Genomic DNA, 25,816 nt, shown 5'->3' with positions numbered 1-25,816 from the left:
TCCTATCCACCTTGTCCAGTGTCTCCAGTATGTCTGTCTTCCCTTGGCCTGACTCTTCAGATCTTGACGTCTTGCTTGGGTCTGACCACAATCATCTACTGCCTAGATCTGGCCCCTTGCCAAGAGCTGACCTCTCTTGTTAGCTGCCTGCCCTTGGCCTGTCTCTGACTCTGTTAATCTGATGCTTGCCCTGACCTCTGTGTGCTCTCAGACTTCCATTATCTTCTCTGCACTAGGGACCCGCTTAAGTCCTGCCGGCTGCCAGAATCCAAGGGCTCAACCTGCAGGGGAGGTGGCTGGTAAAGGTGAAGTTCCAGACTGTCCTGCTACAGAGTGTGTTCACCAGCTGCCGGGGTAGGCCTTGGGGGTCCATCCTCAAGACTGCAGCATCAAGGACTCACATATCTGCTACCCTTAACAATCAAATGGATGAGCAACCAGGTATGTCCCACACTAAATTCAGATTCCAGGCAGGTGCAGACTCTCTCACTGGAGACCAAATATGCTTCATCCCTGAAGAAAACAAGACACATACAAATGAGATGGATAAGGGTCTGATCATTAATCAGTATTCGTAACAGGCAATAGCTGCTACCTGCACCTTTAGGGAGTTAGGAGCCAACCCTTATCCAAACTCCACTGCAAGAATTGTAAGGTAGCTGGCAATGAAGCTCCTCTCACCAAGATCTTCCTAACTGAGCACCAAACCTCAAACTTCGACTTACACCAAGGATGTGGAAACTTTCTTGTACCACAAAAGAGTATTTACAACCTTCTGAGAATATTCTTTCTCTGACAGTTGAGCACTCTCAAGAAGCAAGCCATAAGACAAAACCAATCCTTGTGGACCACCAGGCACCTGAATGGTAGGCCCCTGTCATGAGTCAACAACAATAATGGATCTCATCCAGCATCCTCAGTAGATCTACATACCAAAGGAAGTCTTGGCCAATCAGGAGCTACCAAAACACTAGTCCCCAAATGCTTGGGAATCTTCTGCAGTACTCTCCACATTTGTCTCCACGGTTGTCTTTAGGAACACCTAAAGACAACCGTGAGCCAGCCAGTATTGAATCAGGGCATCCAAAATGGATGATCCTCTTACCTTTCTTTGGCTGAAAAATCTTTGAAACTATGTGTCACTGCTGAACATCATCAAGTTCATCACTGGTTCTCCCCATTTGGACACAACCTGGGAGAATGCTTCCTGGGACAGACTCTGTTCTCTGGGGTTTAGCCTGTTGCGACTGAGGAAATCCACTTATACATTTTTTACTCCCGCTGTATGAATGGCAGAGAACCCTTTTATATGCTTCTTCACTCAGTTTAACAGCAGATCTACCTCTTCCCCCCTCAGGAAAACACCTAGACCACTGCCATAGCATTGGCTGACAATCCGACCACCTAAGTCTGAAGAATGGGAGCAATGAAGTGCATTCCTTATCACTCTGGTTTCCAACCAACTGATGGACCACTTGGATTCTTTTAGATTACAAGTGCCTTACGGTAACCTTGGGGCAGGGGGTGGGGGGGATGGGGGTTGGAGGGTTTACAAGTCATGTATGGTTTTTTTTGCTGTCCGGAGGGGTGCAGGAATCACTCCCCTCTGGTGGTTGTATTGTTTCTTTTTGGAAAATTCAATAAAAACGTTTAAACCATAGATTACAAGTGCCTTGAGCCATACGTCAACAGTGAACATCCCAGCCCCAGAAACTAGTATTCAAAATCACCTTTACCCAAATAGGAGACTCAAAATTTGAGATCCTCTCCCACTTGCAGGTTCTTGCGTACCAGCTACCAAAGCAAAACTCTCCCTGGATATGTCATTTGAGGGAGCCTGATGGAATATACCTGAGTCAAAGGAGACCATTTCAAGAGTAAGGCCCTCTGCACAAATTTCATGTGCGCCTTTGCTGAAGAAATCAAATCCAAGACCGTTGCTATGGAACCCAGTATCTGAGATAAATCCACAAAGTGGATCTCCTGCTATTAAGTTCACTTAGAGAATAGCCACTGCCATTAGCAATGGTTACATGGAATAGACTTAGTTTTTGGGTACTTGCCAGGTTCTTATGGCCTGGATTGGCCACTGTTGGAAACAGGATGCTGGGCTCGATGGACCCTTGGTCTGACCCAGTATGGCATTTTCTTATGTTCTTATGTTCTCTGAATCCACAATAAACCTTGCATCTGGTTTTGCAACTTTTGCATCCTCAGGGGTCAATATTTAAAAGCCATTTAGACAGATAACTTTGCAGTTATCCGTCTAAATGGCTTACATGCTATTTTTTATGACTTATCTTGCAAAATTCTATTTGGCCAAATTTTAAGATAGCTGGGTATATTCAGCAGTACTATTGTGCCACTGAATATTCCAGTTAAGTTGGCCAGATAAGCATATCCAAGTAGCCAATCAGCTGCTGAATATTGACCCCTTAATGCAGGGGTCGGGAACCCATGGCTCGCAAGCCAGATATGGCTCTTTTGAGGGCTGCATCTGGCTCGCAGACAAGTGTCGCCACACTTTCCAGTCCCCCGCTGACCCAGCTGCTCCCCGGTCCTCCTCCGCCCGGGCTTAAAATGCTGTCAGCCAGGGCGGAACGCGGCAGGACAGCTGGAGTCAGCGGCACCGGCGTGCTCTCTTCTTCCCGCCCCCCCCCGCGGCCCAGAAGAGGGTGAGCATCAGGTGCGTGCGCGGGAAGAAGAGGCCATGCTAGTGTCTGACGAAAAGAAGACTGCAGTGCGGCTCGGAGGAAAATGAAGAGCTTCAACCGTGGCCGATGGGACTCCGCCTCCGCGAGGGCTGAAAATGAAGGAGGTTAGCGTTGGGAGGAGGCTGCTGCTGCCGCGAGTTCCCGGGGTGGGGGTGGGGGTGGGGGAGAGAGAGAGTGAATGAGCAAGCAAGCATGTGTGTTTGAGATCCTGTGTGTGTGAGTGAGAGATTGCATGTATGTGAATGATTGAGAGCCTGTATATGTGAAAGAGAGTATGTCTGATTGAGAGCCTGCCTGTGAGAAAGAGAGCATGAATGTAAGTTTACCATTGGGAACCTGTATGTGTAAGTTTGTGATTGAAAACCTGTTTGTGTGAAAGAGTATGTGTGTATGATTGAGATCCTTTGTGTGTGAGAGAAATCATGTGTATGTATGATTAAGAGCCTGTGTGTATAAGTAAGAGAGAGATCATGTGTGTCTGTGTGTGATTGAGAGCTGGTTTAGGTGATGGAGCATGTGAGTATGTGATTGAGAGCCTGTGTTTAAATGAGAGAGAGAGACCATGTGTGTCTGTGTGTGATTGAGAGCTGATTTAGGTGAGGGAGCATGTGAGTATGTGATTGAGAGCCTGTGTGTAAATGAGAGAAAGAGAGGACATGTTTGTAAGCATGTGAATGAGAGTCTGTGTGTGAGAGAAAAAGACAGCATGTATTTATGTGATTGAAAGCCTGTGTGTGTGTGTGTAAGCGTGAAAAGATAGACAGCATATGTGTAAATGTGTAATTAAGAGCCTATATAAGTGAGAGAGAAAAAACATGTGTATATGTGAGTACTGAGAGCATGTGTGTATAGGTGTGTCATTGAGAGCCAGTGTGAGAGAGAGCGCTGATATGTGACTGAGAGAGGAGAAAGTTCCAAGCAAACCACCCCGCCTCCTGCTAATTCAGAACAATCTCAGGACACCTGGATATCAAACGTTCCCAGGTATGCAGAGCAAAAAAATTTTTGTATCCTTATTATTTTTCATTACTGGGTCTTTGTGTCTGCTATTTTGAAATATTTTGTTGGTATCTGGAAATGTTTTATATGAGTTTTTAATTATTGGATATTCCACTCATCAGCTGTTTCGAAATATGTTCTTTTTGTTAGTACAGTTTTACTGCTTATGATTTTATATTTCTTGATTTGTTTTATAAGGATGGGTGATGTTTCTTTTTTCCTTTGTTACACTGCATACAGAGACTCTGGCTTGTTGCAGTTTCCAATTCAGTTTTTTCTGCATGCTTCTTGTTATGCGTTTTGGTCTCTTTATTCTATGTTAGGTGAGGGACAGCACGTGATTCAGGTGAGGTTTTCTGCTGGCATGTAGTTTCTGTGTAGGACTCTATAGCAGCCTGACTTGGTCCATTGTCCTAATAGGAGATGTATTGGTGTCTTAAGGCCTGGTGTAATACTTTCAGAGACTTATTGTACTTTAAAAGTGTGATCTTACATAAAATGCACACATTTACTTGTATTTAGTTTTAAACATATTGTATGGCTCTCATGGAATTACATTTTAAAATATGTGGCGTTTATGGCTCTCTCAGCCAAAAAGGTTCCTGACCCCTGCCTTAATGTCTATCAACCAGATCTGGCCTTCCCCAGTGTATAACCGAACTCCCAGGTTCTCCAAGCATTGAGAGGGTAAGAAATTGCTCTAGATGAAATTGAAAACCCAGCCCAGGTCCAGCATCACATGCTTAGAATCCCCAAAGTGGCTCCAAGCCTATCACAATATCCATTAAGGTTTGTCTTTTGGCAATATAGGATATTTTTATTCTCCCCATGGTTTTCACCAGTTTTTCTAGATTTTCTCCAAAAAGAAGATTTCCCTTGAAGGAACATTTGGCCACCTTGTTTTGGAAACTGAATCTGCTGACCATTCCAAGGAATTTTCCCAGTATGTGTTGAGACAAATGCAGTAGGGTCTCCTTCCACAGGAATAGTAGTCCTCTTAGTTGCAAGCACAAATTAATACATCCATCTTAAGAATTTTTAGCTTTCCCTTTCCTGAGCCAGGAAGGGACACAGACTTGCCATAGTCTTACCACTTTTAAAACTTATCTCCGGAGAATCCATTACACAGAAATCAAATCGTTAACTGATATATATGCCATGGAAACAATTTGGATGGTTTCTTTAACTCGTCATTATATGGTATTTGGCGCTAACAGACGTTTGCTATGTTCAGTGTCCTTAGGGACTGTGAAAATATGGAAAAACATTCCTCTTCATGGAACAATCAAACCATAAACATCTTTCTTAAAAGAACATTCCCCGTCCTCCAACTCTCCCTCCCTGCCCGATACTGAAATGCTACCTAGCTAAGTCAGACATCCAATTATGTGGTGGCTGCTGAATATCCGACTATGTTCAATGGCCGCCACTTAGCCAGATATGTTACGGGAGGGCAGTGGCAGATTGAGGTGGTACTACTTATCCAGCTAACTTAGCTGAATAAGTAGCAATATTCATATTATTAAGTAATATGGTAAGTTAGACCTGCCATATAGCAGGTCTGAGCAGCGCCAAATACAGGGATATTCACAACATAGCTGTGCTGCTGAAAATTCCACGTAAATTATCCAGATAAGTCTTATTTGGCTAACTTACCTAAACAGATTGTTTTCAATATCGAGACCTTAATGTCTAAAAGTGATAGAACTGAAACCATAGGATATCCTCCTTTCCCAATCCTCTTCTCTTTTGCTCTGGATTCCCAGGAGTAGTTTCCAGGGAGAGAAACATGGAGCTGCACTTAGCCCCATAGAAAAAAGGCCTGATGCAAACACTTCACAACTTCATGAAAATAGAGGCCCAGGAAAAGAAAGGAATTGCATCTCAATGTGAAGAAAAAGGAGCTATTTTTCTTGGAACTCCTCCTGAAGGAACTGGAGACCAGACTGTTACAGAATCTGAAATCACTGGAACCAGCATAAGAGACCCTCACGATGAGTCACTCCCTTCTCATGGTTCCAGTGAGCTTCAGAGGTTCATCTCTGACCGGCCGTCGGCCACGAAAGAACTGGTTCTAGGAATGCTGACACAGCTGGGAGCCTGACAAAAGGAGGATCCAGACAACCGTGAGTTCCGAAAATGACGATTCCCCTGGAATCTTGACCTCTGAGGAAAAGAGCTCCTGCTCCTGGGCCTGTCCTCTGGCAGTTTGTGGACCTTATTCTCACCCAGAGACTTGATCATGTCCTCCAACTGTTGGCCGAAGAGCAGCTTTCCCTTGAAAGACAAGGAACCCAGCTGAGCCTTGGAGGAGACATCTGCCGACCAATTCCGAAGCCAAAGGAGTCTACGGGCTGAAACAGCGGAGACCATAATTCGTCCCACCATGCATAGGAGATCATACAGTGCACGTCCGCACTGTAAGCCACTGACACCTTTAGGCAAGCCGCCTGAGCCGCATCAGCTTCCGAAAGGGACGCCACAGCCTGTAAGTACTACACCCAACGCAGGCTTGCCCGCAGAGCAAAACTGCTACACATGGCCGCCCACACTCCCAGGGCCAAGGTCTCATATCTTCTTAAGTGTACCTCCAACTTCCGGTCCTGCAAATCCTTCAGGGCCGTCACTCCCGTGACTGGGATGGTGGTCTTTTTAGTAACTGCAGAAACTGCAGCATCCACTTCGGGTACCCTGAGCAGCTCCAGCGCTTCCTCTGGCAGCGGGTACAACTTATCCATAGCACGGCTGACCTTCAAACCTAGATCCAGAGTGTCCCACTCCTGGAACAAGAGGTCAGTGACAGACATATGAAATGGAAGAGAGCGCGCCGGACCCCTTAGACCTAACATCACAGGATCTACCGCTCCCAGAATCCTCCTGCGGGACTTCAATTCCTAGCTCTCCAGAATACTTGGGATAAGCAGACCCAATTCCTCTCTCTGGAACAAGCGTACCACCTTAGGATCATTACCATCCACCGCAGACGCGCGTCCCTGCTTGGGCACCAGGGGCTGACCATCCTGGCCTGCATCTACCCCCTGAGGGTCTTGCGGAGATGGGCCTTCTCCCTCCGAGAGATTGAACGAAGACGAATCATTCGGACCATCACTGATCTAAGAGGGCGCTTAGATTTAGACGGCCCCCCACCGGTGAGGACTTAGGACGCTTACGAGAGGAGTGGACCTCAGAGACCTTGCACCTCTTGCGTTTGGACGCTCTTCGTGCCTTGAACATCTTGTGAAAGAATTTCACCAAGTCCGAGGAGAACGACGAAGGAGACCCATCCGAGGCCCCTTCAGGGTCAGCATCCAAAATATCTGCCCAATCCTCCTGTGACCTAGGGCCCCGGTCGCGGGGAGAGAGGAGGCGAGGAGAGAGAAGGCGGGGAGCTCCGGGCATCCAGTGCAGCTTTCTCTGCATCCCTGAAATGTTTAAAAATGGCCTCCATCCCTGCACTGAGCCGGAACGGTTCAGGCTGCTGCGGCTGAGCTGGAAGACTTCCAGGCTCCAGGCACCTTGAAGAACCGCTGCTGTCACGGGAATTCCCCGAGGTCCCTTCACCTCCCGAGACACAGTCTGCACAGATGCCGGCTGCACGCGGAGCAGGCCACACCACGAGGCATAGCCTCGGTCTAAATTTAGCTCCGAGCAGCTGAAGTAAGCGCGCCAAAAATAAACCGGGTGGCAGGGGCCTTCACGCGAGCCGAGACGCGGTGGTAAGGCAGGCAGAGAGAAGCTGAAGAGAACGCTAAACTGGCTGACCAGAAAAAAAGCAAACTTTACCTTTTTTTTTTTTTTTTCAGAGCTTCGAAGGCTGTGCTGAGCTGTCCGCTGCGGGTGAGTGAGCTCCCCGGTATCACCTGCCGGCTGTAGCAGTCCCCGGGTCCTCAACCCCCTGCTCTTTGCCTCTGCTACCAGGGGGGATGGTCCCACCAGGACCTGCCAACACCCTGAGAGGCTCAAATGAACTTCCTGTGCCTTCAAACAAGGTTATCTGAAAACTGAAGTAAACTCAGATTTTTTTTTTTTTTTTGTAAGAGCCAGAAGCCTGCCTAAATTGATCTCTGACCAAAACCTAATTCAATAACTATCCAAACCAATCAAACAACCACAAAGGTAAAAACCCAGACTCTATGGATTGCACCTCCACTATCTGCTGGAGACAGAGAAATACTGACAGACTCTAGGTGGCACCTCAGGGGTATACGACGGAGTCTGTAAAAACTTCTCCGTCTCCATCTGCTGGAGGGGAGGCAAAACCCAGGAGTCTGGACTGATCCAGGTATGTACAGGGAATGGAGAATACAACAGAGAATATCATAATGCTTCTGTATTACTCCATAGTACGACCTCATCTTAAGTACTGTATGCAGTTCAGGTCACTACATTTCAAAAAAGATATAGTACAATTAGAAAAGGTATAGAGAAAAGAGCTAAGACTAGGGAACACACAATGAAGTTACTAAGTAATACATTTAAAACTAATAAGAGAATATATTTTTTTACTCAATGCATAATTAAGCTCTGGAATTTGTTGCCAAAGGATATGGTGAAAGCTAGTGTAGCTGCGTTTAAAAATGGTTTGGACAAGTTCCGGGAGGAAAAGTCCATAAACCATTATTAAGGTGGAGTTGCAGAAATCCACTGCTTGTTCTTGGGATAATCAGCTTGGAATCTATCTATCCCATGGGATCCTGCCAAGTACTTGTGACCTGGGCATGAATATATTTAAACTGTTAAACTCAGATACATGCACTGTTGAAAGTGTACCATCTGTCTCATCAACTGTGGTCATCCCAGCAGGAGTTGATTGATGTACCTTCTAACAGAACTGTTCACTTGTCATCTCAAGAGAGTTGGCATTTTCTGTAGCAGCACCTTCATTGTGGAACTCTCTTCCTCTTGACCTAAAGCTGAATCTTTGTTGTAAATCATTTATAACAACATTTAAGGATTTTCTTATGCAGTGGGCTTTTAGCTAAATTTTGACTGATTGAATTTACTCTCACTTAATCTATAATTCAATGTCAAAAGCAGTAGCATGTCTCCAGAGCACACTATGTATTTTTGTATATGACCTGTCTATTGTAGTTAAGTATGTTTTGTATCAATGTACCTTTTATGAATGTTTTATTGTACATTGTCTTGGCCGCCAATTAAATGAAAAATGAAATGGATTGGCCACTGTTGGGAGTAGGATACTGGGCTTGATGGACCCTTAGTCTGACCCAGTGTGGCAAGTCCTTTGTTCTTAAATATAAAGAACACACCAAGTCATCTGTAAAATGGTCAACTGTTCCCATACTTGGCATTTTTAGAAGAAAATCCAGTGAAAAGCACTTTGAATGCAGAAAAAAAATTTCTCTTCTGAAAACATGGTAAGCATTTTTGAATGTGATTTACAAAGATTTTGTAATATGTAAAACATTAGCATTCTCAAAGATCATACCTCTGACACTTGTAGCTCAAATGCATGTCCTTGTTGGTTTCCTCTCTCTTCCTGATCAATTTCCTTAGGATCTTGCTTGGTGAAGAAGGGTTGGGATTTCTTGGCAGGAGGCATATCACTTTCTTCAGGATCACAGGCAATTCTTTTTCTAGATATTGGATTGAGCTCACATGTCGACATCATAGATGTTGCCATTTGGAACTCTGAGGGGCTTAACTGGTTAGCAGATGTTGAGGTATACTTCTCAAGAGCAGCTGTCATAGATTCAGTGCTGTGTATTGAAGAAACACATGACAATAAGAAAAAAAAAGTTTTGCTTTCTCTTGAATTCTGTAGGAAAGTAAGCTAAAGAAATCCAAGTTCCATTCACTTATAAACATTTTAATTCCTGTTTGACAAGAATATCCAACACATCATGATTAGGGCAATGGTCATGCCAGTCACAGATACCATGAAACCCCTCAGTTTTAAAGGCTGCCTGAAGCACAGTATGTACCCCCAAAAGAGAAGGAGAAACTTTAACTTTATATGTGGTGGAATCACTGCAACTAGATTGTAAATTAGTCTATCTCATCTATGACATGTCCAAACCTTACTCATGATCAGGATTTCACAAAGATCTGCTCCTTGGCACTATTACTTCTTCTTTTAGCTCTATTGTTAGGTCTTCTTTTTGTACTAACATTTTACATCTGTCTTATGATAGTCTTGTTTCCATTTTAAAAAAATGTATCACCTTCTCAGAGTCTACTCTTCACTGGTTCATCCTAAATCCAGATATTCCATGTATCAGTGTGATTCCTATATGAGGGCTCATAAAGACCAGGATAGCAGTGCCCTTGATTTATTACATTTATAATGGTGTGGGAGACTAAGGAGGAGGCACTTTTAAACACTTTCAACAACTACTGTATCTCTTCTCAGAAATAAAATTAAAGAATTGAAATCACTTAGATTTTATTTTTCTGTTTAAACTGAGAAATTATTTAAAATGCTTTTGCTAAAAATGCTCCTTTAAATATAAGCATATATAATCTTGTTTTCCCTGTATAATCAATTACCTTCTAGGAGTCATAGGAAGTATAACATTATCTACATACCAGACTTAATCAGACCTCAGCTCACAGCACAGGATGCTTGCCTACCATCTGCAGGAGACAGAGAATACTGGCAGACTGAGGTCAGCACAGGACCCTATAAGAATTGACATCAGCACATCTGTTGTTCTCTGACTCCATTTGTTGGTAGGGGAGCACAAATCCATGCATCTGGATTGAACTGGCTGGCCGAAGACGAAGTTGTGTATTTTGGCGTTATCACCTCAGACTGATTGATGCCTTACTCAAGTGCTGACTGCATGTCTTTTTATCTTTTGCCAGTCAATATTTTCACTCCAAAACATCATTCTTTCTACCAGGAATGGCTTTTCGGGTGTATGACATGTGCAGTCACATAGTGCACCATGCTTTAGAGGGCATCACTGGCCCCCTCCCAATGCAGCTGAAGAAGAGCTGCTGACCCTCTCTTGAGAATGAAGAGCTGATGCTCCTGTAACCCCAATCACCTCTCAACCTAGCCTGCAGGGCCCAACAGCTTCTAAAGGCCCGGCCTCCTGACTTGGCTTGGAGGGACAAAAAAACAGCTCTCCCCTCTCTGCCTATAGCCTGCAAGAAAGCAGAGCCAGTGGCCCAGTGCATCTATCCTCCTCCTTCTGCTGCTGCTGGCTCTACTCTCTCAGTTCCACCCTGGAGAGAGAGGAGCCAGTAGTAGGAGTAGATCAGAAGTGCTGGTTGCTGGCTGCATTCTCCTGTTCTTGGGTGAAAGATGGGGGAGGGATGGAAGATGAGGGTGACAGAGAGTGTTGGAGGAAGGGGTCAGCTTTAGGGATGTGCAGCCTTCACCCCCACCCCCATGATGGAGGGAGGGTGCTGTTCCTGGTGCTCATACAGAGCACCACCAGTGCTAAAGCCAGTCCTGCATTCTGCCATTCATCTCTGTGAGCAGACAACAGTTTTTAGGAAGAAATCAGATGGTATTTACTCTGCTAGGTTTATTTCTTACCTCTGTCCTTCAGTTAATCCTGTATTAAGTGGGCTAATAAACACCGGGGCTAGTAGCAAATGCTCTGAACCCAGAGGCAGTGCAGCACCTGAATCATGGTACCCATCTATAGGGACTGTTGGGATTTCCACCAGTGTCAAAATGATGGTTTCTTCCTCCTTTGGATAGTCATTTGCAACAAGATCCACTGCTGAGAAAGTCAAACATGAAAAGCCAGTGTTTCAGATTCCATATATGAAGACAACAAATAGTGAGGAAATAGTATACATCATCTCATCTAATACTTTCTTACACTAAAAGCAAAGGCTTGATTAGCTGTTAGTAGAGTCACAGTCACTGATACAGCACAGCTTATAAAGTGTGCCCTTTCATAGAAACATAGAAATGATGGCAGAAGACGACCAAATGGCCCATCTAGTCTGCCCAGCAAGCTATGCACTTTTTTTTTTCCCTCTTACTTGTTACGCTTGGCTCTTAGTACCTTTAAGTTCTATTTCCCTTCCACCCCACCATTAATGTAGAGAGCAGTGTTGGAACTGCATCTAATTGAATATGTAGCTTAGTTAGGGGTAGTAACCGCCTCATATGGTAATTATTGGTTGTAGTATTTTCAGTGGAGAATATGAGAATAAAACAAGTATTCTATTATGTGAAACAAAGAAAAATAATAGAAAGCAAAATGCCAGAGTTGCCACACTCCCTTTCCAGGTCTCTGTTTACGGAGTAAGCAAGTTTGCTTACTGTAAATGGGGTTCTCCATAGAAGGCAGGATGATTTAACCAATATAAATGGGTGACTCTATCTGACAGTATTGAACATACATACCCCTCTCTCTAGCTCAGAAAAGCTTTACTATTGTGCATGCATGGGATCTCTCTGAACCCCTCAATGGATTGTAGAGCTTAGCTTTAGCTAGGTAGTCGACTCTCCAGGAGACGGATACATATTAAGAACAGCTAATTCGTCTTGCTGTCTACGGAGAACCTGGTTTACAGTAAGCAAACTTTTCCATTGACAAGCAGGACTGAATTAGCCATGACACATTTATTTATTTGTTTGTTTTTATATAAGAACATAAGAAATTGCCATGCTGGGTCAGACCAAGGGTCCATCAAGCCCAGCATCCTGTTTCCAACAGAGGCCAAAACCAGGCCACAAGAACCTGGCAATTACCCAAACACTAAGAAGAGCCCATGCTACTGATGCAATTAATAGCAGTGGCTATTCGCTAAGTAAAATTGATTAATAGCCATTAATGGACTTCTCCTCCAAGAACTTATCCAAACCTTTTTTGAATCCAGCTACACCAACTGCACTAACCACCTCCTCTGGCAACAAATTCCAGAGCTTCATTGTGCATTGAGTGAAAAAGAATTTTCTCCGATTAGTCTTAAATGTGCTACTTGCTAACTTTATGGAATGCCCCCTAGTCCTTCTATTATTCGAAAGTGAAAATAACCGAGTCACATCTACTCGTTCAAGACCTCTCATGATCTTAAAGACCTCTATCATATCCCCCCTCAGCCATCTCTTCGCCAAGCTGAACAGCCCTAACCTCTTCAGCCTTTCCTCATAGGGAAGCTGTTCCATCCCCTTTATCATTTTGGTTGCCTTTCTCTGTGCCTTCTCCATCGCAGCTGGAGTTCGATTTACACATCACATCGGTTTACATGTAACTTGAAGTTCCCAGTATGTATCAGGATCAGTCCAGACGGTGGGTTATGTCCCCCGTCCAGCAGATGGAGTCAGACAAGGCTTCGGAGGGTGCTGACATAAAAACCAGTGCACCCTCTGTGAGTCCTCAGTATCTTTCTGACTCCAGCAGATAGGCATAGGGGAATCTTGGCTTTCCCTGTCTGGAGTATACTTCCTCCTCTTTGCTATTTCTCTTATTTGACTCTGAGATTGGATCAAGTTATTTCAAAACAAAAAAAAAAGTTGGAGGTTTAGGGAGTTACTATTGGCTTGTAGGCAGTGCTGTCCTGTCTCCTCTCCCTCTCCCATTCCTTTCTCCGAGGGGTAAGTTCCCTGGTTGGAATTTCTTGTCAATCTTTATTTGCTTTCTTTTCAGAGTTTCTCTCAGGTACCTGGAGTAGGGTAAGAGTAAGCGCTAGTGTGGCGCGGTGGAAAGTGGCACTGAGAGACAGATGGTCCCTTGGACATTGAACAGTGAGTGAAGCGCAGGGGAAAGCAAAACACACACCATAGAAAGAAACTGTGTGTGCAATGCGGCGGACAGCATTTATAGAAAGTGAAACAAAAGATTGGAGCACTTTGGTGTTGGGCAACATTCAAGATAAGTAGTTATAAGTGATTGATAATAAGCACTATTGAAAAGGGTTTTAATGTTGGTGACACAATATGCATGATTGAAGTCTTTTAAAAAAACAAAAAATACTGGGAAAGAGCAACTGAGGTGATCGTGAGTGCCATATACACGAAACTGGTTGCAGCCCTTTGTGGGCAAGAGCCAGACTACTGTAAGAGCACATTATTTTCTGATACGATTTCCCATAAATATTTCGATATTATTTAAATGAAGAGAGTGTGAGAGATTGGTTCCTCTAATACTGTGGTTGGTTTTTTTTGTATGCTTACATAGAGAGGATTTATAAGCCTGAGGAGAGAAATATTTTTTGAGTTGATTATGTTTAAATACATGGCTGCTAGTTTAAAAGTTTTGTCTAGGTTATCGGTTATTGGTAAAATCAATTGGATGTCATCCGCATAAAGGTAATGAATAATCCCCAATCCCGCTAAAAGGTGACATAGTGGCATCATGTAAATATTAAAAAGCATAGCTGAAAGTGCTGATCCCTGAGGTACTCCCGTTTCTAACCTGATTTTTTCTGAAAACTTATTGTTTATCTGTACTTGGTAAAATCAGTTCTGTAAGTATGATTCAAACCATTGTATGGTAATGCCGCTGAGTCCCATTTCTTTAAGTCTTTGTAATAATATTGCATGATTCACTGTATCGAAAGCAGACAATAGGTCTAGTAAAATCAGAAGGTATTGTTGGCCATTGTCAAATCCCCTAAGTATTGTACCTGTTAATGATAATAATAATGTTTCAGTACTATAGTGTTTTCTGAATCCATGTTATAAGTTCTGGACCAAAAAAAGACAAAAATGCTTGGTCCCATTGGGAGGAAAACTCTCTCCTCCAATGAGTCTACCCATGCCTGATGAACTTGATTCTTTGTGTAGGAATGAAGTTTGACTTGGCAAAGTTGACTATAGACCCTAGTGACTGATGGAGCTGAACTGTCTTCTGCAAAGAGTCCAACTCCCCTATTTTGGAAGGTTCTGTCACCAGCTAATCATCTATGGAAGGGAAGACACAAATCCCCTGGCAATAGTGTGCCATTGCTACTGCTAGGTTTCATGAAGACCCTCAAGGCCTTTGAAAACCTGAAGGAAGAACCTTATCAAGGCCGCGGCGTCTGACGTCAGGAACTGGGCGGAATCACCCTTGGCGGAAAAAGGCCTAGAAAAGCGTCAGAGTGGCGCGCGCGCATGCCTAGGAGCAGGATGTCCATGGGAGGCTTCCCAGCGGCGCGGCCCCTGCGGGGAAGCCATCAAACAGGCTGCAAACCAGCCCTCCAGAAGCGGGAACAGGTCCAGGAGCTTGGAGGTAAGGATCTGGCCGTGGTGCTCTCCTCTTACGCCCCCTCTTAGCCGGTCCGGGTTTACCTGGGTGGTCCAGATGGAACTGCCGTAATAAGTCCTTGTCAAGGATGTTACGGGCCGTTCCCAAGAATTATTCTCGGGTCCGCAACCCTCCCAGGCAAGCAAGTACTCCCAGCGTCGTTGATGGAACCGGACATCCAAGATCTCACGTACTTGATACGTAACGTCGTCCGGTACTGAAGGGTCCGATGGTTCAGGAGCCCGGGAGTGGTATCTGGATAGAACAAGAGGCTTCAGCAATGACACATGGAACAAGTCATGTATATGCATGGAGGAGGGCAAGCGTAATCGGTATGAGACTGCTCCCACTCGTTTGGCAAAAAGGCCCACAGAATCTCGGAGCTAGTCTTCGAGACGGAACACGTAACTGTAGATTTTTGGTACTAAGCTAGACGTGGTCTCCTGGAAGGAAGATGGGTGCTGGCTGACAATGCCTATCCGCCCATTTCTTGGCGGACTAGGCGGATTTACGGATCTTTCCCTGGATGGACGTCCACAAGGAAAGAAGCTGGTGGGCTGAAAGTTGCACTGCCGGGAGTGCATTAGGTTCAGGTGAAGGCAAGGGTGGTTGAAGTTGCTTCCAATAAACAACGAGGAAGGGCGAACTTCCAGTCGCAGCATGCGTATGATTATTATACGAGAACTCCGTCCACGGGAGTAGCATGGCCCAATTATCTTGTCGTTCATTCACGTACGAACGGAGAAAAGTCTTCAAAATTCGGTTAGTTCGTTCCGTTTGCCCATTACTTTGAGGATGGAACGTAGACGAAAGGCTCAGATGCACATTGAAGCATTTGCAAAGCGCTTTCCAATATCGAGCAGTAAACTGTGGTCCTCGATCGGAGACTATATCCTGCGGGAGACCATGAAGTCTAAAGATATGCTGAGTGAAGTGGTTGGCTAGGTCAGGTGCGGAAGGCAGTTTTGGCAATGGAACAAAGTGCGCCATCTTGGAGAATCGGTCTACGGTCACCCAAATGACCAAGTTACCTCCTGAGGCGGGGAGATCCATGACAAAGTCGGTGGAGATGTGCGTCCAAGGCTCCACCGGGACAGGTAATGGTTGCAACAGGCCCCTAGGCCTCCCGCTGAGCGGCTTTTGAATGGCGCAGGTAGGACACGAGCCTACAAAAGCTTGGACGTCCTGTCTCACCGTCAGCCACCAGTAGAATCGGTTCAGCAAGTCTAAAGTCCCTTTACAGCCAGCATGGCCCCCAGTGAGGGAGTCATGGGCCCAAGCGAGAACTGCTCTCCGGGAGCGACGTGGAACGACAGCCTTTCCTTGGGAGGACACCAAAGTGGCTGCAAGGCTTACTTTCACAGGATCCAAGATATACTGAGGCGTGTCAGGTGTCTCTTCGACCTCAGAAGAGAACGAGAGTGCGTCGGCTCGAACGTTCTTAGAGCGGGGTCGATAGCGTAAGGTAAAGTCAAACCGGTCAAAGAACAGCGACCACTGGGCTTGCCTTGGGTTCAGGCGTTGGGCTTGCTTCAAGAAGGCTAAGTTCTTGTGATCGGTAAATCGTAATCGGATGATTGGCTCCTTCCAACCACTGTCTCCATTCCTCCAGGGCAAGTTTCACGGCTAGCAACTCTTTGTCACCAACACCGTAGTTGCTCTCTGCCAGGGAGAATCTCCTTGAAAAATATGAACAGGGTAACAGTTGTCCAGAATCAGAGTACTGGCTCAGCACGGCCCCCACGGCCACATTGGAGGCATCAACTTCCACCACAAAGGGCCGGCTGGGATCCAGGTGACGAAGGCAGGTGTCTAGCAGGAAGGCCTCCTTAAGAGCCTCGAAGGCTTGGCAGGTGGGGACAGGCCAATCCACCGCGTTGGCCCCCTTTCGGGTGAGGGCAGTCAGAGGGGCCACAATACGGGAGTAATTAGGAATAAAGTGACGGTAGAAATTGGAAAAGCCGAGAAAGCGTTGCAACGCTTTAAGACCCTTCGGCCAGGGCCAGTTCTTAATAGCCGCCACTTTCTCAGGATCCATTTGAAAACCTGTTGCAGAGACTATGTAGCCCAGGGACGTCTTCTCAAAGCTACATTTTTCCAGTTTCGCATACAGACCATGCTCCCTGAGTATCTGGAGCACTTGACGGACATGCTGACGGTGTGAAGGCAGGTCCTGGGAGTAGATTAACACATCGTCAAGGTAAACGATTACACAGGTGTTCAGAAGGTCCCGTAACACCTCATTCATAAGGTGCTGAAACTCCGCTGAAGCATTACATAAGCCGAAAGGCATCACTAGATACTCGTAATGCCCGTCTCTAGTATTAAAAGCGGTCTTATTTATTTATTTATTTATTTTTAATTTTTATATACCGAAGTTCTTGTAGGGACTACAAATCACTCCGGTTTACATAAAACGAAGAACTGCTCAACAGAGAGCGGAGCTTTACATGGAACTGTAGAACATATGGAACAGTATTCCACTCATCTCCGGGACGGATTCTGACTAGGTTGTATGCACCTCGTAAATCCAACTTTGTGAAAATCTTCGCTCCCTGGAGTCTATCGAGGAGCTCCTGGATTAACGGGAGTGGGTAACAGTCTCACTTAGTAATGGAATTTAAGCCTCGATAGTCTATACACGGTCTTGGCGAGCCGTCCTTCTTGCTGACAAAGAAGAAGCCTGCCCTTGCAGGCGACTTGGACGGGCGAATAAACCCCTTGGCCAAATTCTCTGAGATATACTCGGACATGGCCCGGGTTTCAGGTACTGATAAGGGATACATCCTTCCTCGGGGAGGCATAATACCAGGTAACAGGTCTATAGCGCAGTCATACGGACGCTGCTGCGGAAGGATTTCCGCCTTGGTCTTAGAAAATACGTCTGTAAAGTCTTCATACGGTGCAGGAGGGCCTAAGGCCGAGTGCATCAATGGAAGTGTGGGAGTCTTAGGCACTTTCATGCAGTTAGCTAGGCAGAAAGGACTCCACTTGACAATCTGTAAGGTATCCCACTGAATCATAGGCGAGTGCTTCTGTAACCATGGCAACCCTAGCACCACAGGGTGGACAGCCTTATCCAACACTAGGAAGGCTATCTCCTCCGAATGGATCGCCCCGGTGCGGACTGTGATGGGTGCCGTGGACATCTGGACAGGACCTGAAAGGACTGTCCCCTGGATAGAGGTAATTTGTAACGGGTCCTCCCGTCTATGCGTAGGGATTCGCAACTGGGAGACTAAGTCCTGCAGGATGAAATTACCTCCGGCACCAGAATCCAGGAATGCCATCGTCTCAAAGGATCCTCCAGGGTATTCCAAGGTAACAGGCACAGTACATTGAGGAACTGTAGCACAGCCTAGGAGGAGCTCCTCGCGACCTCCTAGGCTTTGGCGTTTTCCACACGCTCTTGGCAGTGTGCCAAGAAGTGGCCCTTCTGACCACACTATAAACACAACTTCAACAAACAGCGACATTGCCTCCCTTCTGCCGAGAGCGGGGCCCGTCCCAGCTGCATGGATTTGCAGGTGGGAGCATCTGAACGAGGAGTCCTAGGAGAAGGCACAGATCTCGCTGGCTCATGAGCAGGACTATGGCAAGAGGAGCGCTGCTCCTTGGCCCGTTGTTGTAGGCAGCGGTCGATGCGGGCAGCCATCTCTATCAAGGCGTTGAGGTCCTCCAGCAGATCTCGAGCAGCAATTTCATCCTTTATATTTCCGGAGAGACCCTCCAAAATGATGGCCTTAAGGCTACCATCCTGTCAACCTACTTCTTGGGCTAAGGTCCGAAACTCCATAGCATAATCTGCCAAGGAGCGAGCCCCCTGACGGAGTTGCAGCAGGTCGGATGCAGCCGTGGCTACTCGGGCGGGCTCAAAGGCCTGACGGAAGTTCGAGATGAACTGTTGCAAGTTTGTTAACGAAGGATCATTGTTTTCCCAAAGGGGAGAAGCCCATATCAAGGCTTTCCCATCAAGCAGGGACAGGATATACGCCACTTTCACCGCATCCGAGGGGAACTGCCGAGGCAACAGAGAGAACCGTACAAAACATTGATTCAGAAAGCCGCGGCAGGTCCTTAAATCTCCAGCGTAGCGGGAGGGTGCTGGTAGCTGAGTTACAGAAGAGCTGTGTCCCTCGGGAACCCTGCCAGTGGGAGGCAAGGACTCCAGGCGCGAGGATAGCCGTTCCACCGTGGCTGCCAGAGTATCGATGCAGCTCTGGTGCTGTAGCATCTGCCGGGCCATCCTGGGCAGATCTGAGGGAGCGGACACATCCGCCGAGCCAATGGCCTTGCAATCTGTTATGGGGTCTCAGCTTAGTGGACCCTTGGGCCGACCTGCAGGAGACTGGGAAAGATGGTCAAAGTCTCTAGTATACGGCAGGCCGGGAGGCAGATGATCAGGCAGGACGTAGAGATGCACTTCACTCTGGAAGTTGGTACTCCCCCGGGAGGAGCCCAGCCGCTGGGACTTAGGCGGGTAGTGGATCAAGACTGGAAACTGGAACCAGACTAGGACAGTAGCAAGTACTGTAACGGGACTCGGGCTCTGGAACCAGACAGGAACTGAGGCAGGAGTCGGGTACTGGAACTAGACGGGAACTGAGGCAGGACTCGGGTACTGGAACCAGGCAGGAACTGTAGCAGGACTCGGGTACTGGAACCAGGCAGGAACTATAGCTGGCAAGCAGGAACCAAGCAGGTACTGTAGCAGGCAAGCAGGAACCAAGCAGGTACTGTAGCAGGCAAGCAGGAACGGAGCGAGTAGCCAGGCAGGTCACTCCGGGGCACAACGCAACAGGGAACCAGGAGGTAAACCCGTTGCAAGGCAAAGACTGAAGGTCCGCGGCCGGCTTATCAAGGCCGCGGTGTCTGACGTCAGGAACTGGGCGGAGTCACCCTTGGCGGGAAACGGCCTAGAAAAGCGTTCGAGGCGCATGCGCCTAGGAGCAGGACGTCCATGGGAGGCTTCCCGGCGGTGCGGCCCCCGCAGGGACACCATAGAACAGGCCGCAAACCAGCCCTCCAGAAGCGGGAACAGGTCCAGGAGCTCGGAGGTAAGGGTCTGGCCGCGGTGCTCACGGCCAGAACCGCAACAGCCAGAACATGGGACATCAGCCAACTTTTCATGAACATTCTCACACAGACTGCTGGCTCTTAATCAGGCCATCTAGCATGTTCCAATTGTTGCCCCAGAAGATCTTGCTGTGGTATCAAACAATTCATACACTGACCAGAGATGATGACGCTCGCCCTGCTCTACATCTGCAGCCTGCTGATAAGCCTTCCTGCTTCCTGTCAAGAGACTCTACCAGAGGGTTCAGCTTATTGATAGAGTCATATAAATACTGTACCCATGTATAGCCAGTGGGCTGCAATGTGGACATTGAACATCAAGCTTTGGAAAATTTTCTTCCCAAAATTCTTCAACAGCCTAGGCTCCTTACCCAGTGGAGTGCTGGGAAAAAATTCTGGTCTTTTTAGCTCATTTCAATGACCATTAACTGATGTGGTAGTGGAATCACCGCAAACCCTGGATATTGTTGGACTCTATATTTAAGGTAATTTCCTGGCTACTGGGGGAGGGGGCAGGAGGCTGGATTATCCTACATTCTCATTTGTAGTTCCTTTAGGATTGAATGAACTGGGATCACTGCAGCCTCAGAAGGTGTTTCCAGAATCTGAAGTATCCTGAAGACCTCTGTGCAGGGATCTTTGTCCCTATTGGTGTTGACTTGGATTGCCTTATTCAACTTAGCCAGAAATTTAGAGTATGAGAGGTCTTTTGGCTGACAAGAATGCTCTAGCATGTCAAACAGAGGGTCTGAGGGTTTTCGCATATGTCCTTCCTCTGAAATGAGAAGTGGAGGGACACTAGCTTATGATTAGGATCGGATTTGGGATTTTGCCACCCCTAGGCATTTTTGGTGCTTTCACCCCTCCCCATTTCCTGTAAGGTTTGTAACAGGTTGCAGGGGTCTAGTCTCTGTTGAATGAGATTCTGCAGAGCTGGAAGGCAGCAAATCGTAGCAAGTCTGCTACCCCTAAATGTTTGCTATCCTAAGCACAGGCATAATGGGTGCCTATTGAGAAATTCAAGGCTGCCTATGGCCCTAACCAAGATGATGGCAATCAGGACAGGGTTCTCAATTGTCACAGAGGGGAATACTCACATGCCATACTCCAGATGATGGTATCCTATGTTCCATACTTTGACTGGCTTAATTCCTCCGCAAAGAGATATGGTAGCCTGAGTGGTGAGGACTATTGCTCATCATAGGGACCTCTAATAAAAGCTCTCAAGGTGTGGAGGCAAAGGGGGATTCTCCCTTGTAGAAACAAATCCAACATTCTGGATAGGACAGGTTGAAGGTTGTCTTCCTTGTAGCTGGTCACCAATGAGGTAAAGAAAATCTTCACCAATTCAGTCACCTGATCTTCGCGTCCTTTGACATGAAGTTGGGGAAGAGATATCATCTTCTGAAACCAGTATAGGGTCATCACCCTGAGAGGCACATACTGGATTCCAGGAAAAGACTCACTTCCTATGTTAACTGCACTGATGGCCGCATAGAAACTAGAGACACAATGGAGTATATCAGATCCAGAGCCTCCAAACAAAGACCTTGGGTAGATGGAAGAGAAGCTCCAGAAGGTCTGGCATCAGGGCCAAGGAGATGAGATGGAGATAAATGTGCCAAAATGGAGGAAGGTAACAGTAAGGAATCTCCTCCTAGACCCCTAAACCTGTTCTTGTATCAAGTGCACAGTGGTCCAGTACCTCGATGGCACAGTGATGCGTCGATGATGCATGCTTTGGCACAGACTTCTACTCAGACATTGCTGACTGCACTGCTGGCTCAGACAAATGGCACTTCTTCTTCTTTTGAGCCAATAAGCCCTGCGAAGAGAGGGCTTTTGAGACAGTGCAGATGTGGAAAGCCCCACACATGCCCAGTAGTAAAGTTTACTGATACAGACAGATGGGTCTTTTTGGTGCCGTCAGGTGACATCACCTACATACCATGGTTAATTTATTCCTGCTTTTCGATGGCAAACTGCCTTTTACTAGAGTTTATGACAAAGGTAAAGCTATGCAATAACATTACAAAATCAAACGAAAATCATAAGAAAATTAGAGCATTAACATACCTGCAGTCTGATCCGTGCTAGCTATTGCATTCTGGTATTGCATTGCCTCTGAATTTTGTTCCTTACTCTATTTAAAAATAAACAAATAAATAAATTTTACAATAGGCTAAATACAGCCAGGGACACACAATGATACAAACTTTCAGGACTACTACTAAACTCTTCCTCATTCCCAAAAGCCTGAATTTTTCAACATCTTCCAAATACTTAAGTTTAATAAAAAAAAAAAAAAAAAATCAAAAATAAATTTTACAATTTCAACTAAAAATACATTTCATTTCAATGTTATTTGCTGCCACTCATTTATAGATACTTCTGATAGACTTTCCCAGCAGTCCAGGTGGAGTGCTTATTGGTAGCTATATAAACCAGCCGTAGGAAGTGACCAACTTCCTGCCTGGGCCCCTCCTCCTGCACACCATGGTTCTTCCCACTTGTGCTAATATACCAGTGGCAATTCAAGGTGAAGCAGAAAGCAGAACTCCAGCAGCACTGCTGCCGCTTGCAAAGGACCTAATTCACTAAGGATTTTTCCCATAGACACAAAATAGGAGAAAAGTTTTAAAGAAATTAGCCCAAAATAAGGTTTGGCAGACAGGCGAAGTGTGCATTCATTTTGTTTTGGGGTTTTTTTTTTATGTGCATACAATTTTTATGCATGTATATAAATGTATACACATGTGCAAATTCATTTTCATGTGTAATGAAACAAAATAGAAAAATAAGAAAAATGGAAAAAAAAAAAAAAAAGTATTTTTCCATGCATATCCATATCAGCCACCTTGCCTGTGCTCAGCTGGCATCTGTCAGGTCAGTGGCTGAAGCAAATCTTCACACAGCTGCCTTTTGCTAACTGGCACAAGAATAAATACATTAAAGTGATACAAGATTGATCAGTCATGTATCAGAATTTTTCCTTCAATGCTTAGATTTAGACATGTGTGCAAGTATACCGACAATGCACGCAGCTGCTATTTCAAATATATATTTCAAAAATCTCACTCAACTACAATATACATTTTTTTAAGGCAGGAAAACTGCAAGGCCACTGTATTCTTTACAAGAGTTTTGCATTATTGCATCAGGAATGGCCAAACTATATGGCCTCGTGCGCCTTATCTGCCATCACTTCTGGTTTTGGAAAGTTTAATAAGATTTTCAGAAAATCTCAACAGCTATCTGCACTGTTTAGGATGAAAAAACAGATTACCAATTATTATTATTATACCCATTTCCCAAAGGTTTTGTTGTATTTATGAGTCTTCCTACAGAGCCCATTAGATGCCTTATAGTTTTCTCATAGAAAACTCCACTAAATCAATGTCTACTTTGCATGTAGAAAAGGCACATACTTCAGTAGAATAAAGATGTAAAGCAACTACATGATAATCTATTTAAACCTTCATGAAATATCAGCATGGATAAATGAGCATAAAAAATTAAGGTCCCTTGACAGAAGAGTTCGCTAAGCTGCTATTAATCTCACCCTATAGGCACGGATTACTGTGGAGTGTCTTAAAATAGGAATTTTACCATCAATTTCCTTTCTATTAATTCCTTCAACAGCCAAGACCGATCCTCCCAGAAATATATTTATTTTTTATTAAAAGCTGCTGCTTTGCTCAAAATGAGAATGAGATCACCACAACTAATTTACAGAGATTTTAGGTGCAAGCCTTTCCAATTAAGTTTCATTTAAGATACACTTTTCAGGTTTCCTTAGGCTGGAGAAATGCTTAGACTGGCAGGAAGAATCCAGAAATGCAGGAGGAAGAGCTCAGACAAGAAGTTGGATCACTTCCTGCTATTGGTCCATTACACTCCATATTAGTGTCACTGCTCATTAGTCCTGAGCGTTATAGGAGTTAACAGAAAATAAACTGAAAAGAAAATATCTATTTGTATTTCTTGCATTCTTCTGGTTAAGTTTTTTTCTATGCTGCTCAATGAAAATTTCATAGTTTTAGGGTACCAGTGCAGCACCATATTTCAACAGATGATGCTTTATTTTTTGTTAAAACCATGATGAAGTAGCAAAGATCCAAGAACTAATTAAAACACTCTAGCAGCAGCTGAAGAGGAACTTGCTATGCAGGACAGGCCAATCCTGCTGTTTCAATCTGCATCTTTTGTTTATACATCGCAGTTGTTTTTTTCCATGCTTTCTAGTATTCAAATACTGATTTTGCCACCACTTACTCCACTGGAGGCTATCATTCCGGCTCTAACTAATAGATATATATATGATATCATATATGAGACTGCAAATATATCTGTGCAAAACTGCACATTTTATAATCCCACTTTATAGAAATTAGCACAGGACTGCTTCCAAAGTCATGGCCCATACTCCTTGCTGATTCTTCAAAGATGTATCTCAAACATATAATTAACATTATTTATATTTACTGAACTATGGAAAGGATAATTTCTATTAAACTAATTTTTGTCGTCAATACTGTCTTTATCTGTAGAATACCCCTTGCTTGAATCTTAAAAAATAATTAGACAATTTCTTGCTTCCTTTCTTTTGCTTTCTTTAAAAACCCATGTTTTTTGAAATCCAATTTCAAAATTGGTATTTTACCATCCACAACAATAATTGACTAATGATAAACTAAATTATCTTATTTATTCCAGTTTGGAATAGATTTACACTGTGGGTCTAGCAGCTAGTTCACAGCTGCAATAGTGACACTATTGATATTGGTTTGAGTCCTTTGGGTAGCTTGTGGGAAAATAAGGAAACAACCAGGTATCCCATCTTGGACAGAAATTTTAAAATAAACCATTCCCCCTCCTATCACAAACATGGCACTACACATGCCCCAATCTGTCACCACTGGACAGCACTACATGATATATCCTGCAGGCCCATGACATCTGTACTGAAAATATTTCATTATTCTTAGAGCGCATTACAAATTTAAAGTCTCAGGAATATTTTCAGTGTGAGTCACATACAGTCAAACTTCATTTGTATTCTAAGTTACTTTTGAAAGTGTTAAGACTGCCAACAAACAGGGAATGCATATATTTTTTTCTATCAGTTCCTATCAAATAATGTGTAAGTTCCTTTCTACAGAATGAGGAAGAGATATAATAAATAAATAAGAGGTGATTTTATTTTACCATAACCTGCTCCAAATTAAATGTGCATGAACTGTTTGCAAACAGATCAATGTCCTCTGCCGGAAGTACTTCCTCAGAACTCCGATAAAGAGCGGAATCCGATTCAGGTTGGGAAGTCTGAATTCTGGGAGATCCTAATGAAGAACTGTTCTCAGTTTTTGCTTCCTGCATTTCTTGTACTGGTTCCGGTAATCTGAAAGAGATGGGTAACATTTGTAAGAGAACAATTCTGGGATGTACTGTCTGCTTCACAGTGCTAGTATTTGTTTACAGTTAAACTATGAATGAATATTGCAAAAGGTAAGAACAGAAAATCAAAGCCCTTTCAAGGAGCAATTTCTTTTTACCTATCGTTTCCGACTATCTGTGTAGCGTATGTATTGCTTGATCCAGATTCATGCAGAGGTACAGAACTCCAAGTGGTTTTGTCTGGGTCTTGTATTGTGCTTCCCAGGGGCTTCCCTTCCACATCTGCAAAACACATTTGGTTATCTCCAGTTTTATGAAAACTGATCTGGGGACTGCTACAAGAATCAAAATACTCTCCTAAGCATAGCCTTGCATGCGTATAATAGAACAAAAGTACAACTGCTAGAGCAGTTGGAGTGTGAACTAGTTTACTGAAGAGCACACTCCCTGCAGAGCAATGATTTAAGG

The 25,816-nt window shown here is 44.8% G+C and overlaps 1 protein-coding gene across 4 annotated transcripts in view; it reads right to left on the bottom strand.

The window, feature by feature from the left end:
* The window catches only part of BDP1 (B double prime 1, subunit of RNA polymerase III transcription initiation factor IIIB), a 259,767-nt gene that overhangs the window by 30,987 nt on the left and 202,964 nt on the right, over positions 1-25,816 (bottom strand). For all 4 annotated transcript variants that reach the window (XM_029574553.1, XM_029574582.1, XM_029574572.1 and 1 more), the window contains 5 exons: positions 25,507-25,630; positions 25,160-25,352; positions 22,028-22,094; positions 11,224-11,413; positions 9,163-9,433 (listed from right to left, as the gene is read on the bottom strand). In XM_029574553.1, coding sequence (XP_029430413.1) covers positions 9,163-9,433; positions 11,224-11,413; positions 22,028-22,094; positions 25,160-25,352; positions 25,507-25,630 — 845 coding nt within the window. The remainder of the gene's footprint in view (positions 1-9,162; positions 9,434-11,223; positions 11,414-22,027; positions 22,095-25,159; positions 25,353-25,506; positions 25,631-25,816) is intronic.

The sequence above is a fragment of the Rhinatrema bivittatum genome, chromosome 1 (genome assembly GCF_901001135.1).
Source record: "Rhinatrema bivittatum chromosome 1, aRhiBiv1.1, whole genome shotgun sequence".
NCBI classification, from domain to species: Eukaryota; Metazoa; Chordata; class Amphibia; order Gymnophiona; family Rhinatrematidae; genus Rhinatrema; species Rhinatrema bivittatum.
The sequence above is the reverse complement of the archived record's forward strand: the minus strand, read 5'-3'. Positions and strand labels throughout refer to the sequence as shown.